Source organism: Trachemys scripta, chromosome 10, assembly GCF_013100865.1.
Source record: "Trachemys scripta elegans isolate TJP31775 chromosome 10, CAS_Tse_1.0, whole genome shotgun sequence".
NCBI classification, from domain to species: Eukaryota; Metazoa; Chordata; order Testudines; family Emydidae; genus Trachemys; species Trachemys scripta.
Window position 1 is genome coordinate 68,497,502 of NC_048307.1, and position 19,017 is coordinate 68,516,518.

The following is a 19,017-nucleotide window of genomic DNA, read 5'->3' on the forward strand; positions in this document are numbered from 1 at the left end:
AGAAAGCATTATAATGGAAGTCCTTAGACCGAAGGTAAAAATATTGAATTTAGTGCTGGTTGCCTCAGTGATGCTATGCTTCATTTCAGGTTCCACTGAAGCAACCATTCTGGCACTTTCTATTCATGCTTGGATGCAGAGCAAACTCAAACACAATCCTGGTCAGACTCTTTTTTTTTCCAAGAGATCCTCACCCTGTGGCTTTTTGACTTTTGGCAGATGCCAGTTGTTTCTGAAAGAATCTATTTCAAAACAACTTCCAACGCAAGAAATTACACCCTGTGTGAAGATTCAGTACAAGACCTAATAAAAAATTAAAACACACCACCATTGCTGGTCTCAGGGAAACAGAGCCAATATTCATTAAGGATAAAACTCTGTCCTCAAGGCTTGGCTATGTTTATTTGGAGTAAGCTGTTTCAGAGCCCCAAAATGTATATAATCCACACAGAGTAAAATGGAGGAGTCAACTGTCACTCAAAGTGGTCAAAATTGATAATTTAACTGTGACCCTTCTTTTTGGGTATACCTTATTTAGTGCAGAGTCCTACCTTAATTTACTTGCATTGTGACTATTGGGTACCAGTCAGTAGTGGGGTTACTGACTGGATGCAGAGGGTTGGTCTGTCTGGGACTTTGATGCTGAAGCATGTTTTCTTTCTGATCATTGAACTAGAATCAAGGATTAGAAAAGTTTCTACTGGTCCTGAAAGCATTAGTACTAGTCCCACCAAAGTGCATTTATGCCAAGGCAAATCATAACCCATTGGGTCTTTAAATCTTGCATATCATCTAATACATTATGTTTTCATTATCTTGTTGAATATTATGTATATAATATTTCTTAGTAGTTTAATGAAATTTTGTTAATTTAAGTAGAATTTCTTGTCTGAGAAATTTACAAGTGGCAGTTTGAGTCCCATGATGCTTCTGACATTATAAGCATTTTTTGTTTGTGCCTTCAAAAGCTGCTACAAGCACCCAAGACTGAAAAGAGATGAAGGGCTTCCTGCAGAATACTCACTTCGAGAAAATGAATTAATGGAAGCTAAATCTGAAAAGAAATGTCCATTCATTATTATTTTGGTGATGAACAATATATTGACACTTCAATAATCGTGCTTATAAATGTTTTATGGCATACTGTGATGTTGCTGAAATTTCTTGAACTCAGAGTAGTTGTGTTCTGCTTTGCCCTTGCTCTGTTCTGTTTGTCTTTTGTTTACAAAATAGCTTTTTTTGAGCTGTATACAGCACCTCTTGTCAATTTATAAAAAGTCCTTTTCAGAGCATATCTTCAAATTATTACCCTAAAATAATTACTTGTATAAAGATTTCTGAGATGCTGAGTAGCAGAGAAGAACAGAAACAGCATAATGGGCAGATGGAAGCTGAGCTGATGGGTTCAGATGATTTTTCCTTTCTTTGATATCTGTTTGGAAAGATCAGTCAATACTTTAAATAGATTTTAATTATGATTAATTAATAAACGAATAATTAATCAACACCCTAACCCACTGTATCCCTATCCTTGCTGCTCTGTTTTTCTATGGCCTGATGAAGACAATGATAAAAACTTGCCTTTTTTCACTTAGTTTAATAAAGGGGTTCACCAACAGCTTGGTGGTATTTTTATTGTATTTTGGTTCTTAGAACCTCTTTAATAACCTTTCCCTTTTTTAACATTCTGGACTCTTATGAACTGTAGTAATAGGTCATTGGCATTCCTTCTGCTGTGTAACGGTTTAGTATTTTTCTGTAGTGTCAAATTTATTTTAATTATTTCCCCTAGTTACATTTTATGTTCTTGTGTCTGACCATCTTGTGTGGTACAGTCTTCTTGCTTATACAAGAAGGCCTCTTGAAACCAATTATTCGCTTTCAGATGTTTTCCATTTAGAGCTACTGTATAATGTAATGTTTTTCACTTGAGATGTATTAGTTAAGGGATTTTTGGATAACCAAACAAATAAGCATAGAAGAGATTGTTACTAACTTCTAGCGTCAGAGCAGTGCTTTATGCAATATGTTTTAGGCTAGATTATGATCTGATCTATGGGTCTGCAAGAGGGAGGGGTAGCTAAGAAGCCTTCCGTTTCATAATCATAGTCCTTGCACGCACAGAACAAGGTTAATACCAACAGTGGTAATCACCTCCCAAAATGGCGTAGGGACATGACCTTACACCTCTCCCCGAGAGCTAATTAAGCTTGCCCTCTTTCAAAAGGTATCACAGTGGCCTTGCTTTCTTTTTGAAGTGCAGTGCCTTCGGACACTCCCATTGAGGGTGTGCTTTTGCACCAGTTCTACAGTAGCCAGAAGCTAAAATGCCACAGTCTGGCCCTTTCCCCCCCCCCCCCCTCGGTAATGGGTTTATTTATGGATACTCGCTTCACAATATAGGGCATTATTTTAGGAAGTTTATAAACTAATATTTTTATAATTTTTTATAGGTTTGCAAAGATACAAATTAGTGTATCAGAACCAATTATCCCATTCAGGGAGACAATAACAAGACCCCCAAAAGTTGACATGGTGAATGAGGAAATAGGAAAACAGCAGAAAGTTGCAGTCATACACCAGGCTAAAGAGGACCAGAATAAAATCCCTGAAGGAGTTCAGGTTGATTCTGATGGCCTCATAACAATGTCTACACCAAATAAATATGCCACTCTGAGTGTAAGAGCCATGCCACTTCCAGAAGAGGTAACTCAACTCCTTGAAGAAAACAGTGACTTAATTCGTACTATGGAGCAGTTCAACTCATCTTTGAATGAGGATAAAAAAATGCATGAAATTAATCAGAAGATCCTTGACAGGATCCAGGAATTTAAACAAAAATTAGAGCAAAATCTGCAAGGAAGAAAGTGGAGAAATGCTGTTGATCAGATCTGGTCATTTGGCCCACGAAAATGTGGACCTAATATTTTGTTAAGTAAATTTGAAGGCTACAAAAAAACGGTGTGGCAGTGCCTTGATAAGACTACTAAAGAAGGGAGTAAATATCGAGATTTTGACAACAGCATAGTAAGTGGGTTTCAGTTGGCTACGCTTTCAGGTCCCATGTGTGAAGAACCTCTCATGGGTGTCTGTTTTATAGTGGAGAAATGGGACATGAGTAAAGCAGAAGAGCAAATGTCAGCTAATAGGCAGGATTCTGAGGAACTGGATGCTACAGAACGGACAAAAAATGAAGACCAAGTCACCTCTCTGTCAAGTAGTTATCCCACTGAATCATCCAGCGAAAATAAACTCCAAGATGGCAGTCAAGGTAGTCCAAATTCATCTGAGAAATCAAGTAAACGCAAGGGGGAAATTTTGCTTGCAGATTGTTATGGCCCTTTCTCTGGACAACTAATTGCCACCATGAAGGAAGCTTGTCGTTACTCATTACAAGTGAAACCACAGAGACTTATGGCAGCCATGTACACGTGTGAAATTATGGCCACTGCAGAAGTTCTAGGTAAGAAAGAAAATATAAATAATTCTATTGCTAAATGTTAAATCATGTAGTTTTATGCATTAGACTGTGTCAGAGAGCTTAACTTAATTAAATGTTTTACCAGAAGTATTTTATAATTGTCCAGTTGATGACTACCATGAATCTCTGGTTCTCTAGTAGAGATATCATACTGAAAAATAACAAAAGATCTTTATGCATTTGCATCATATAGAAATAGGAATATAATATGCTTCTGGAGACACCAGGTGAAAGCATTCATTGCCTGACAAGAATTAAATTGCAGCTTTAATAGGCACACAAATATTAAAATGCTGTTCCACAATTTAAACATTTATGCTTTTGTGGTATCCAAGAGGCATTGAGCATTAAATATAAAGCTGAAATCATGCTGCAAAAGATTGAAAGGAAATCCCTCCTTCCTGTAGCCAAGTCTTAGTTGTAGGTCCCAGGTTCCCATTGATTTAAGAAGTTAAAATAATCAGTGGTGTATTCAAGTAGGATAGCAGGAAAAGTAAGATAAAAAGGGAATCCTAAGCCCTGCTTCACATCCAGTTAATAGCTTTTTCTGCTTTTTTTTTAACCTTCACTTTTCTCCCACTAACATGTAAATTACTCATTTGGCAAACCCATTGAATGCCAAACCTGTGTAATTTACATTACTTTATTACTTACACCCATTTTATGACCTACTTTCATCACCATTTGTTGCTTCTGATTTTGACCCAGAGATTTCCATGGGAGTTTCAGCCACTTACTGATGCAATGAATTTGGCCCAGTACATTGAGGTTATATTTAAACTAACTTTCCAAAGCCACAAATGTATTTACTTTGACTTAGTACAAACTACTGCTCACAACTGAAGCCATAGTGTATCCCACACACAATACTTTAAAATAGAGCTAAGATTGTAAATAGATATAGGTTGGTAGCAGTTATACAAAACAAGAAACATGAGATTGAATGTGTGTGGTAGTAGTTACTGAAGAGAAATGCTTTGGATTTAGGTAGTGCTTTGTTTACCTTTCATACTTCCGTTTGATGCGAGAGACACTCTGAGATCCAAAAACCTGGAATAGGTCTCATACACGGGCTGAGGAGGGAGGCACACAACAAACTTAACCTAAATGTGTTTCTCTCCATAAAAGTCTATCATGAAATATGACTTTCATATCTAATAAAGTAGCTTTTATAACTTAATCTATTCTGTGCATTTAAGTCCTCGCATCAAAGCAAGAGATACTTATGAGCATAAAAGGGTAATTTCAACCACCCATCTTCCTCTACTGCAGACTGCCCATGTACAGCAGAACTGGTATAGTCCTGCTGGATGCTGAGGTGCACCCACCTGCCCAGCAGTGTATCCTGCTCTGTGCAAGCTCCCTGTGCAGCAGAATGCAGCATGTGGGTGAGACTGGGGCATCTGCGACCGTTGCTGGTTCAGATCCTCCTGTCATTCACCCCATGGCATCCCCACACTTTCACCCTGACAGCCTCCTGCTTGCGTATCTCCTCAGTGTCCATTTTGTCTACTTGAGTTGAGTGCTAGATTATGGAAATTGGCCAAAATGGACTGAAATGGCTAATAATGCTATTAAGAAAGATGAGAAAGTTGGAGAAAAGAGTGGGTGTGTTTTAAAAATGAGATGAAACTACTCCTGACATGTTATGTAAGAGCAATTTTATATTTTTCAGTGTAGCCCTGGAAATAATGTCAGACTTTTCCAACATCCAGCAAATGCATGTTTTAGAAGTATTCCCCATTACTGCTTCAGCAATATATATTACCTTTTAAAACTTCCTGGTTCCCTAACTACATAAGATTTTAAGTAAATACACCAATTCTGAAACTATAAATTCAGTGTAATTTACTGCTGCTTAAGGCTATGATTTCACTGCCAAAAAAGGTGAGGTTTTTACAGCGAGATAACTAATATATGTGATGGGTTGGGTCACAGAAACCCCCTTGGGAACTGCCAACTGATGTGCCAAGACTACTTCTGCCTCTACTTTCCCTGCCAGCTTGGGACTCCAGCACCCTGTCTTGTTGAGCCAGACACGCCAGTCTGCTCCAACACAGACCCAGGGTCTAAACCACGTGCCCCAAAGCTGCAAACCTAACTGAAAGCAACTTAAGAAGTGTTCCTGTCTTTAACACTCAGATACCCAATTCCCAATGGGGTTCAAACCCCAAATAAATCTGTTTTTCCCTGTATAAAGCTTATACAGAGTAAACTCATAAATTGTTTGCCCTCTAACACTGATAGAGAGATATGCACAGCTGTTTGCCCCTCCCCCCAGGTATTAATACATACTCTGGGTTAATTATTAAGTAAAAGATGATTTTATTAAATACAGAAAGTAGGATTTAAGTGGTTCAAAGTAATAGCAAACAGAACAAAGTGAATTACCAAGCAAAATAAAATAAAACACGCAACTCTAAACCTAATACAGTAAGAAAACTGAATACAGATAAAATCTCACCCTCTGAGATGTTTCAATAAGCTTCGATCACAGACTGGATGCCTTCCTAGTCTGGGCACAATCCTTTCCCCGGTACAGTCCTTCTCCTGTAAAAGCCCACTGTTTTTGGCAGTGAAGACATTATAAAAATGGGAGGAGGGGCAGAAATATGTTGTAAGCTTGCATATGTCTAATTGAATGGGACTTCTTTTAAAATTAGATACATGGATCTCACAAACACCTTCTAACTTTCCCACAGGCATCTGCTCCTGTCCAGTAGATTTAATGTTTGATTATTTTACGTCATTCACTACAAAACTCCTTCTATACCCACTTCTTCTCCTGTTTTCTTAAACAGTTCTCTCTTCTGGAAAGCTCCAAATACATCGTGAACCTTCTGAATATCAGATGCTCAGTGATTATTTAACTGGTGCTCCCTGTTAATATTGCTGTCTTTCTGTTGCACAGCTTCTCTCCTCATTCGTTACTAATGGGGTAATGCTCCCCACCTGAGGAGAATTCGGAAGCGGTCCAGTGTTTTTGCTGGAAACCCCAGGACTAAGCTCCGCCTTTCAGCTCAGGCCACCGGATTTGCTGCCTCTGGCCTGGAACAAGTTCGTGGTTCAGTTTCTCTTGACCATTTTGTTGTAAAATCTTTATTTTTATATATTTTCATGCAATTGCAACTTAGAATCTTCCTCCTCCCCTGGATTGGATAAATAGCAGCATGGAGATTTCAACCACCTGGATCTGCTGCTACCGCACCTCCTTGCGGGACTCCTCTGCTCCCACTCAGGCATGGCAGAGCTGTCCTGCAAACACCTGCCTTAAATCTAAGCAGTGTTCCCTATGTGAGACAGCATTTACAAGCACTACAGAGAGTGAATTGTTCCCAGACAGCCAATCCTCACACTGCCAGAGCACAGGAGTCGGAGTCAAACGAGCATGTCAGGTCCCCCCCCTGCACCGAGGAGCTGCCAGTCCATTGCAGAAAAGCCCAATGAGGAGCCTTCTGAGCTTTTGGGGCAAGAGTCTAAGGATCAGGAGCAAGCTATCCCACCAGCTCAGGTGATAAATCCCACAACTGACCTGAGCTGGAGGGGGAAGAAACCCTGAACGGATCCAGAGGTTCATCCCCTCCCGCCCCCATCCCTGATACCAACGTGGATTCCAACCTCTTTGCGGAAAGAATCAGAACTCCTACACAGCTGTCCTTCCTCCCACTGCGAAGCAGGGGATTCTCATGATCAAGAGTAAGCCCTGAAAACTCGAGGTCTCAAAAAGGCAAAAGCAAATTTGTCCTTCCCAAGGCAGCGATTAATATTGTTAATGAAGAGGTGGGATGAAAATTAGGGGTTAAAACCCTTCTCCTTTGCCTTCTCCCTGGGGGAGTGTTTGGAATTTCTCCTACAAGTTCTCTCTTCTGTATCACGCTCACTGTCTCTCCCTCACCTTGCAGCATACCTGTGTAGCCCTGCATCAGGCTGCAGCCTACTGGAAATTTTGCCTGTCTGGTTTTCAGCCCAAAGGCCCTCACTCTGCCAGGGAAAGGGGCTCAGATTTCAGGCAGAGGCAGAATGGGAATTGTGCCTGATCAGCCATAAACCCTTGCTCTGGCAGGGAAATTCACTTGAGATGCTGAATGGTGGGAAACGGTCTCTCCTGCATACCACTGCTCCACATGCGGACCCCACATGAAAGCCTTAGGAGCCCTTCAGGCCATTTGTGACCAGAACAGAGGCACATGCGGATTCCAGTCCCCATGAAGATGTGCCTTCATGAGACACAGACAGGTCAATCCCTTCCGACGTTCAAAATGACACTGATTTACTGAGTAAAGCTCCGAGTAGTACTAGGTTGCTCCTATCATACTTATTTGGGTGCTAGATGTCCCTGTGACCCTGAAAGGCTGCCTGCCATAATCCAGAGATGTGTACCAACACCCCTCTTCTGCTGTGTGATCCCGGTGTCATGATGGGTAGTGTACTATCCTCCCACCTGTGAACAGCTGCGGAAAGAAGTACCACACATGCATTCAAAACAAAACAAAACAAAAAACCTTACGTAACTTTTCCAGAACAGGATGGCAGTCAGTGGCTTGCAAGGAACTCATTAATATTAATCAAATATCTTCCCTGTTAAGCCTTATTAGATACATGTTTTCTCATTGATGCCTTGTGAGGGAGTCATAAGATCCAAATGAGGACACCTGATTAAACTAAATGTTAAACTAAACCATTTTATGAAATTTCTTTGTTTTTATATAATTTTGGGAGCCAAATTCTGATACAGCAGTAGCTCCAGTAGTGAAAGACATAGTCACACCTTCAGAAAGGGACTTCCTTCCAAAAGACCCCATAGACCATAAAAGTGATGACACACTGCACAGCTGTAGTTATTCAGACCAAAGGTTTTTCATACATTTAATAAGGAAAGCCTACTTTGTGGCAAACAAGCGGCTTATCTTCTAGGAGTATGAACTTTGCTTGGAACGAGATGTCTCAGGTTCTGTCTTGGTCAAACCCTTGATGTGATTTGTGACAAGCAGTGGATTCTAACCTGATGGCTATAAGGCAGCCACGTTGCACCCAGGAATAGCTCATCCTAAATGGATATCTTGTGCATGCAAACTTACAGGGGAGGAGCTATTGGAGAAACATTAGAGAGACTAGTAGCTAAGACTACAGAGAGGCCTCTATCCTCGCTGTCAAAGCCACCATAGCAATTCACTGGTTACTACGGACACCCAGGGCATCCAAGAAGGTTCTCTTCCTCTGGCAGAGGGAAAAATCTGGAACAGAAGTTTCCAAGGATGCCTAGATAAATTTCCTCCAAACCAAGAAAATCATCTGCACAACTCAGACAAAAAGAGCATTTGTGTACAAGACCCCAGGATCTACCAGCTGTACCCAGAGTATAAAGTGGCTGCTGTAGTCAGAGCAAGGCACTGGCTGCATCTTATGCACCTATATCCATGTATGGACACTAAGTGAACAGCTGCTGGGAAGCATCCATAGTTACCAGTTCATCAAAATCAAGAAGAGCTTTTGATCCTAATGCAGAGAATTGCTAATCCATAGGTCAGAACAGACATGGCTCTGGGCATAATTACAATAATGGTAAGTATTTGCAAAGATCCAAAACTTCATTACATCCCTCATTTCCTGAGATGTCATCAGTCCTCAATTCTCTCCAATGCCTAGGATTGCTGGTGCCATGCATAAGCTTCATCCGCTGCATGGTTTTCTCAAAATGTACCTGCTGAAATGTCTTCTTTGGGTATAGAACTATGCACTTTATGCGGTGCAAAGTTAGGTGTCATTTTCAGATCGCATCTGAATGCCCCTTTGTAGGCAGGTAGGTACAAACAACATGCTGAAAGCCAGCTCAACTTTCATTCTAGACCTTTGCATACTGTACTCGCTATGGAAGCATTGGAAAAACAAATTTCCAAAATCCCATAGTACACATCCTGTTGTTCCATTTTTACACCTCTTTGAGTGTCTTTTAAAAAATACAAACATGGCTATATGGGATCCGATCAGTGGTCCATTGAGCCCAGTATCCTGTCTGTGACAGTGATCAGTACCAGCTGCATCAGTAGAAGGCGTAAGAAACAATGTGGGTACTCACAGAGGAAACCTCCTCCTACCTCCTGTTGTGGTTGGCTTATGACTGAGATATGAGTGTTTATATCTGTTCCAAAACCAGGGAATAACCAGAGGCCAAAGCTTCTTCATGGCAATGGAAATAATGTCTTGGATAGAGAAGAATCTGCTACCTTTCAAGACAGTTCACATAAAGGATACAGGAAAGAGGAAAAGAGAGTTGTAGTCGTCCTCCTAGTCCTCCACTGATCCAGAAGGCACTTGGGACTAGCTAGGTAACCAAGGATCTCACATTGCCCTTGCAGAAAACAGACCTCTTGAAGCAGGAACTCCTTCATTCATACTGGGAACACCTACAGCTAACAGCGTGGGCATCGGAGGAGAACTGTAGTTCATTGGACAGATTCTCCATTAGCCTCTCATACAGTTTGGTATCCAGAACTCAACCAGAATATTTTATTCATTGATATGGGCAAATGTATGTTTCTGGTGTGGGGGGAAACAGAAAGTTCTTTGGGGCATAGATGGTTGCCTCTTTCTTTGTGCAGAGTCAAGCACAGTGGGTCCCTGACCTCTGGATGCTGTTGTGATACAGATATTATAATAATCCCAAAGTTCTGTGGTGATCTCAGCTACACTAGCGTTTCTGTAGGCAGTCTGGTTGGATCCTACAGAGAAGCACCTTAAAAACATGGATATCAGCCCTAGCAATATTGTGTAGACAAGTACATCGGATCCTCCTTTTGAGTATCAGCTTCTAAGTTTAATCACAATGACAAATTAGGCAAGCCTGTGGCTGTCCTTTCTAGTCACCATTATCTCCAAAAGGCAAATTTTGCAATTAGCTGCCATAACTATGCAAGAACCATCCTTCGTTAGAGGAAAAGGTTATCCATATAGCTCCAGTAACCTTTCAATTCAAGGTAAGCTCCTCTGCCACAATTCCTGGGGAAAACTTCTCTCGTCACTTTGTTCTGATCCTTGGAAAGTTGTGGCATAAATGGGCGTACCTAGAGCTCTAAAGATATATCTCAAGCATATGGATTACATATGCCAGTTGTACCCTGTTCATCTCATTGTATCCAAATTGCCAATGCCTTAGGGCCTCCAGGTTGCTGCAGGCAAGATGTCAAAATCCTGCAGCAGTTGGTGTGCTGTGCATCTGGAAAACTATTCACAGAAGTCCAGAGAGAGAGTGGGGGGAAAGTGTGAGAGCCTCATCTGAGAAAGATTTGCAAAGTATGTTTCCATTCCTCTGCAGAGGCATCCTTTGGCAGGTGCTACTGGGTTGGTTCTCAAATAACTCCTTAGTTTATAAAGCACTTGCTTTATCTGGGGTGAACTTCCATTCCTGTCTGTTTTTCTACTATAATAATTAAACTCTGCTTATCCTTCCCCTCCTTACTTCTGGGATTCATTGCTCACTACTTCCCATTAGTAATGAATGAGGAGAGATGCAACAGAATGAGAAATGTCTTACCTGATGATTTTCTTTGTTAGCAGCTCCTCTTCAAATTCAATGACCAGAATATAAATTGAATTTTTAATCGAAAGGGAGAGGTTAATTTAATATGTTATCTCAAGTTGTCTCAATGCTAATTGGCTGCTGAAGTGTTTCTACAGCTGTGGAAAAACTCTTCTGGTGTCCTGAGCTGAAGGGCAGAGCTTAGTCTCGGAACCTCCAGCAACAACATTGGACCACTTCTGAATTCCACAGGTGGGTGAGGGGGCATTAGCCCATTAGTAATGAATAGCAAGAAAATGATCAGGTAAGAAATTTATCATTTAGGCTGTTGATCTTTCTTTCTTTCTTTCTTTTTCCTTTTTCCTCTGGCAAGTTTCTGTCTTGGATTTTGCTGACATGAGTGAAGTTTTGATGAAATGCCTTTTACCATAGCACTGTTCTACTGATAACATAAACATTGGTACTGTTCTTTACAGCTCTAGCTCGTATAGAGCTATAGCTATATAGGATGCGATTCTGTTCACTTCATAGAGCCTGAGTAGTCAGTTTCTTGTTAATTTCATATTTACTTTCGTTTGCATCTATTTATTTTTAAAGAGTTGAACTTCATTAAGAGCAGATGCATACGTAAATTACATCTTATTCAGGCTTTTTGGTATATTGCAGCATCAAAATATTGCTCTACTTTTGAGGTACTGTCATAACTTCAGAATAAATTTCCTTTTCAGGTATTTAGAGATGAAAAAAGGTGCTTCCAGCATACATACAAGCACATGTACATACACAACCAGTCAAAAAGATAATTTGGTACGGGTTAGAAACCCACTTGCAGTTGGGCCTGGAGCTATGATCAGACCCTCTGTGGCCAGTATTTAACCTATTAGATAAAACAATGTACTAGTCTAGCCTACCCTCAGCACCTCTTCCAGTGATTCAGATTCCCACTCCTCCCCTCAAGGACTAGGCTCTGCAGCATTCAGAGCATTTACACACAAACCCCTGTGGCTTCTAAGATCCTGACTCCCACACCCACTCCAGTTCTCCACTCCAGTGTAGTCCGAAAGGGGGTGGAGAGTGGGTGGATTTCAGGATTTATCCCAAAGAACAGTTATACTTTGTAGACTCAGATCCTCATATAACTTCTCTCTGGTAGCAATGACTGAAGCAACAATCCAAACTACTTGGATGAAATACATATAATTGAAAAACCTTTATTGAGATGAAAAAAAAATCTCTACTAGCTTGTATGTTTTGGGGAAACAGACTTCAATAACACTTAGCCCAGAATAGCTCAACATGTGTCTCTCCAGTAGGTTTGACAGATTCTTTGTAATAAATGGTGCTGATAATAGCTGGTGTATCTGTATGCAAGGTTTCAGCTCTGCTATTAAACGTAAGGAATACAATGAATATTTTAAAATATAATCTTAATATCCTGTAATGTAGTTTGGAACTTATTTGCCTTAACAATTTTAATAAATTCTGTATATTACCATGAATATTTCCAGTGACCTTGATAATGCTCTTGTGCAATGTATGTCTAAGCTTGTGTTTTAAAGTAATGTACATTTGTACAATAAATCAGCAGTTGGGAGCTGTATAAAAATATAACCTTTTGGTGTTTCAGAATTCCCTACATGCTCTCAGGGATTCCTTAGGCTTGCAGTTGTTTAGCTTATATCAACAAATCTCATACATGCACGCCACATCCAGTACATTTATCTTGAAAATGTTCTGACTTTTGTGTCTGATTTCACAGTTTAGAACCTAAAACACTTTTTTCAAATTTTGTAAGTAACAAGAAGACAAGGTACATAGTAAAGGCGAAATTCACCCACATGCAGAGGACCACATGAAGGGTGGGTTAGGAGGGGGTGTGTCCTGGCAGGAGCAGAAAATGTCATTGGAGGTGATAGGCAAGAGCTGTTGGATCCACACTTATTTGAATCTACTGACCTGCAGTGAGGCTGCAAAGATGCAGTAGCGATTGTTCTCATTTGTTATTGGCCTGTCTGTGGGTTAGATTCCCTCACCTCACATCCTCTGCAAAGTTCCCCTCAGAAAGCCCAACTCACTGGCCTTAAAGGATTTAATTTCACTTGATAATAATTACTCTTTACATTTATATCTCTATGTGTGTGGAATGTTTATAGTGTGTGAGAATAGGTAATAAGTAGTGGGGAGTGACAGATAATAACTTTCAAATATCAAAGCCAAGTTGACCGACAATGGGGATATTTACAAATAAAATAACAGCACACTCCCACATTCTTTTCAGATAATACAATTTAAAATATTCAAGCTTAATGGATATTTATACAAATGTTTTCTTTGCTGCAGTATGCCTTTGAGAAATATACATCATATTGTCATAAAATGTACATAGTGTAACAACCACACAGTAGTAGTGATTTATTAAACATGTATATACAGTGGATTTGCATGTTTTAGTAACTGACAAATGTATGCCTTGTATGATTTTAATTAGTCCACCCACAATCTTACAGGAAAGATACTGAGTCATAGAAAGTATACCCTATATTTAATACTTAGCTTTCCTAAATAAATAATTATGTGTTTGTCTTGAAGCAAATACAGTGAAAGGCTCAACAAACTAATAAGACTTATGCCTTTGCAGGTCGTGTATACGCTGTCTTGTCCAAACGAGAAGGCCGGGTGTTACAAGAGGAGATGAAAGAGGGGACTGACATGTTTATTATTAAGGCCGTGCTGCCAGTAGCAGAAAGCTTTGGGTTTGCTGATGAAATCAGGAAGAGAACAAGTGGCCTGGCCAGTCCGCAGCTGGTGTTCAGCCACTGGGAGGTAAAAGATCTATTCATTCCATCTGTTTTGGTGATCTATTTCCTGTAGATGTGGCAAGAAAAAAAATAAGGGGGAAAAGGGTTACATTTTGGTCAAGACATGCATTTGATTCATTCTTTTCAAAATCAAGGTGAAAAAGTACCTTTTTATGCTCTTCAGAAATAAATATTTCTATCCTGTCTGGATAGTTTTCGATTGTTCTGAAAAGTAAAAGAAGTGTTTTGATAACAAAATAACTTTTTCACAAAATATTTTCTCTGGAGTTGATATGCTGCTGTTTTCATGTGGGTTATATGGTAACTTGCTTCAAGTAAATGTTACCATTAAGACAAAAATGTGGCAATAAATATAATTCCTGTCATATGAGAAGTAAACTTTTATTGGTCAGAAAAATATTCTGTTGTTGATCAGCAAATTTTTCTAGACAATACTACTGTTTCAGTAGTTATAAGGCACTAATCAACATATATTTAGGTACTAGAAAGCAGAAGAAATAGGTTTGGATAATTCCAAGCCAGGATTGGCGGTGGATGTTTTCAAGACCCTTTCCTTTGGAAAGGAAATGGTGTCTGTCTTTGGCACTTCAAAAAGAAATGGGGAGATGAAAGTGATGCCTCTACATAGGGACAGATGTCGGTGGGGAAACCTCTAAGAAATGAAATCAGTTCAGAGACATGCCACTCTGTTCCCATATAGGGATAATTGATCTTGAAGTACAGAAGGCAGGGCAAGCTTTCAGTTTCAGCTCTTTGTTCAAGAGGAACAAAAGTGAATAGTAAAAAGGCTCAACAGACCCGTCAAAGGAGCTAAAAACAGGTTCATGAGGAACAACAGTCAGTAGGTCTGCACTATCCATTTCAACTGTATATTTTAAAATAATGCTTAGCTGCAGTTTAACTTTTTTGGTCACTTTTTAAAATCTGTTTTCAAAGTGAGAAATCAGACTTTGAAAAATCAATTAAAAATCAAATGTGTATTATCTTTCTTGTCTATTGAGTTGCTATGTTGTGATAAATCAATTCTCCCCAGTGCGTCTGAGATCTGTTTCTTACAGTGATAGTATAGAGCAGAGGTTGCTAACTGTGGTCTGTAGAGCACTCTTTTTCAATGAAATGCTTGCTGGTGATCCACAGAGAAATGCCTGGTACATGATGCTGGCTCCTCTTCCTTATTTCCAGCTCCTAAATTGCACTAAAAGAGCGCTAAAAATACATTCTTAATATTATTTCTATGTGAACTATTGCTGTAGTCACAACAGGAATATTATGTGATCACTAATGGTGGAAAGGAAGAAGAGTCTATGCAGTCACAATGGAGAGATCCACACTGTGAAAGTGTGTGGGAACACCCGTTGTAGTACACTGAGGAAACTACTTTTTGTTCTTTCTCAGTGGTGGTACCATACACCAGTATTACAGAATGTGGTGTGCCAAGTGCTTAACCTTCTCAGGCAGTAATATTACTGTAGCTTGCTCATCTTCTTCCAGCATTATGTAATTTTAGCTCAGTATACATACAGGTCATGCAATGAACTGTAGAGAGGAAGAAGGGGAAAAGACCGAGAACTCAGGCTTCACAGAAGGGCAAAGAAGGGGAGAGGAGATTTGGGGAAACAATGGGGTAGAAAGAAAACAAAGTTTAAAAAAATGAGGAGCAAAACCTCGAAAGTACTCAGAAAGGAAAAAGGAGACCTTAAAAAACAGACCAGAAAGAAAGGAGAGAAAATGGACCGAAAATAGGTGAGATTCAGTGACAGCTTTAGGAATATTGGGGAGGAGGGGTGTTTACATTCAAATTCATTACAAATGAGATGCTCCAAACCAAAAAAAGGGGCAGGAACCACTGTGTTAAGTATCAGAGGGGTAGCCGTGTTAGTCTGAATCTGTTCAGACTAACGTTCTTACCCACGAAAGCTTATGCTCCCAATACTTCTGTTAGTCTTAAAGGTGCCACAGGACCCTCTGTTGCTTTTTACTGTGTTAAGTGTTTCTAGGGCTTTGGGAGTACTCATCTGGAGAGCAACTAATGGGGGGTGGCTTATCTCCAGAGCACCTTTGTAACAAATCTAAAGTGCCTCCAGTATCAGTGCCCAGCAGGTAAATCAATGGGGGGGGGGGTTAATTCCAGATAGGAAGTTACCAGATAATGAATTTTCCTTGTGAGTTTCTTTAGGATTCACAACTACTATGCTCCCACTAAATGAACCCATATGTATGTAAACACCCAGATTTTCTCAGAAGGATGGAAAGAGTATGTTCATGTGTAGTACTATATCACAGTTTCTGCAACTGAGCCATAGTTTCAGTAACTGCTTGAGCAAATTTCCAGTTCCAAAAATGTAATTGCTACTGTTACGGAAATGTGGGCAAATTTGTTTCTGACAACTACTCTCTAGCATCATAGGTGCCCTTTGTACAATCTGTCTGTTTGTCATGGGATTTTCTAGATTTGAGTGAAATGATATCCTGATTCATTTGTCAAGGCAGAAGAAATATGTGACTAGAGCTGGGCGAATAACTGATTTTTTTAATTAGCTGGCAGTCCTGTAAAATTGGGAGGGAAAAATTGGTTCACATTGAACCAAATCCGAAAATGCCAACATTTTCCAGCAAACATAAAAAGTCCCATTTGGGTCAAATGAAATGTAATTCAACACAAAACATTTTCTTTCTGGGCATTTTTAAAGGGCTAGATTCACAAAACAGCCAGAAGGGCAGCATAGTGGGGAACGTCATCCCCACTTGTAACTCTTAGCCCAGTGGTTAGTGCACTCACTCAGGCTGTGGGAGATGCAGGCTGAAGACTCTGCTCTGCCAGATGTACAGTAGGGATATGAACTTGGTCTCCTTCCTCCCAAGAAATCTCCCTAACTAACTACTGGGGCATGGGGTATTCTGGGGCATACTCTCCTGTTGAAGCCAATTTACACATTCCAAATTGGGTAATGATTAGCTATTATTTTACTGTTTTAATTAGTTCAAGGTAAAAGAAACATTTCAAAAGTAAATATGTGACTTTGTCCAAATTCTTTAGAGTAATGTTAGATAAATATTAGAATAATCTCCACAATTTACTGTAAATTTCTAGGAAAAGTTAGAGAAAAGAAGGTTCAATGTGGTAGATGGTAGATTATTCTTCATCTGAAGACTTTAAATCAAGACTATATCTTTTACAAATTTATAACACAAACAGAAATTATGGGCTTGATGTGGAAATTATTGGGTGAGGTTCTTTGGTCTGTGGTATACAGGTGGTCAGACAAGGGATGACATAACTGTTCTTTTGGCCTTAAAATCTATTAATCTGTAATCAGACTGAGCTTCAAATGAATCATCATCTTCATGGTAGTCCTGACACTTAAGTAATTCTTAGAAGTCATCTGGAACCTTTCAAACCTGTCTCCACATAGTAGGCCTATTAAATAGTGGCTATTTAATTAGCCAGAACAGTTGTGGGGTTTTTAAATAAATAAAAACGACAAGAGGATGCCTTGAGCCAATTTTGTGATATTAGTGTTTTAGGTCATTAAAGTGTGGCTATAATGTTCTTTTCCTTCCACTCACACTTGTTAAATATTTGGAAAAAAATTATAATACACATTTTCTAACTTCTTCAACAAATAAGTCAGAGCTACTACAGACAAGTCTCCTTCAATAAACAACCTTGATTCATTCCCAAAGCAAATCCATCCTGTGCACTGAAAAAGGAAGGGTCCTGTAGAAAAATTTGTATGTGGTCATATAATAGAAGACTATCACACTGCTTACACACAAGGAGCCTGAACTAGGGTTGCCTGGGCAACATTTATTTTGGCATTCCTGTCTTTCGAGCACTTGACTTTGCAACCTCAATGTTCTTTTAATGCAGTTTTTGTGAGTGTAAAATATAAATTGATAGATAAATATTTCACTCTGTGTAATTAAGATTGAAAAATATTACCCTTCACCATCCTCTAAAAAGCTGTGTTTTTGCAAAACATTAAGACTGTGTGATGAGTTCCTCCGGAGAAACTTCCATCTTTATATAGAGGCTTCTACTTTCACACTTGCCACATAAGCCCCCTGTACTGCAAAGGGCGGCATTAAGGGTCCACTTTCACAGATCCATTTGTGGGACTGGAGCTAGGGTGACCATAGGTCCTGACTTTATAGGGAAAGTCCTGGTATTCGGGCTTTGTCTTATATAGGTGCCTATTATTCCCACCTTCCTGTCCCAATTTTTCACAGTTGCTATCTGGTCACACTAAGAGGAGCTGAAGGACTTTGATTAGGGAAATTTTCTGAAGTCTTGAAATGTCGTATGTCTCCAAAGAGAATTTTAATGTTTACATAAGACGATAGATAATTTTAATATTCAAAACAGAGAAAGAACAAAGCAGTGAATTTTCTGTCTCTAAAGACAAGTCATATTAAGGAATACCAAATTCAGTTTTTTTCCCACACACTAAAACGTCTTTAAAAAATAATGTAATGTGAGTCTGCCTAGGCGAGTTAGTAAATTTCATTTTTTTTTTGTTAACTTTTTTAAATCTCTGATGCACCTGGTCGGTTTGTAGTTCACAACTTACAAATGCAAGTACACCTCTACCCCGATATAATGTGCCCCGATATAACACAAATTCGGATATAACGCAGTAAAGCAGTGCTCCAGGTGGGCGGGGCTGCGCACTCCGGTGGATCAAAGCAAGTTCGATATAACGCGGTTTCACCAATAACGCGGTAAGATTTTTTTTTTGGCTCCTGAGGACAGCGTTGTATCGAGGTAGAGGTGTATGTGCGCCTGGCATTATGGCATTTACAAACAAAGGTTCTCAATTCCACTTTTGGATACAAGTAACATAAACCGCATACAAATGCATACTTGGTCATATGCTTTATTTTGCACACACAAGGGATCTCGTTGATTTCATGGCGACTACTCCTATGTCAAAGTGCAGGATCAGGGTCTAACACTTCATGAAAAGACTGTAATGTTATGAGTAACACTGAGCTGAGAAACTGGGCTGTTCTTAATTCAGTACTATAAACACAAGCAACTGTATGCCCTAGTTCAGTTACTGCAGTTTTGTGGTAGGGCAATTCCATAACTGAAGAACACATTTTAAAATTTAAATATCTTGCCAAGCTGGCTTTGAAACATATACTGGTGAACTGCCAAACAATCTAATCCTTTTCAGACAGTTATGTAACCTGCCAAG

General features: G+C 39.6%; 1 protein-coding gene across 2 annotated transcripts in view; it reads left to right on the top strand.

Annotated features, from left to right (window-relative positions):
* The window catches only part of EFL1 (elongation factor like GTPase 1), a 152,240-nt gene that overhangs the window by 119,055 nt on the left and 14,168 nt on the right, over positions 1 to 19,017 (top strand). For both annotated transcript variants that reach the window (XM_034783431.1, XM_034783430.1), the window contains exons 18-19: positions 2,454 to 3,463; positions 13,636 to 13,820. In XM_034783431.1, coding sequence (XP_034639322.1) covers positions 2,454 to 3,463; positions 13,636 to 13,820 — 1,195 coding nt within the window. The remainder of the gene's footprint in view (positions 1 to 2,453; positions 3,464 to 13,635; positions 13,821 to 19,017) is intronic.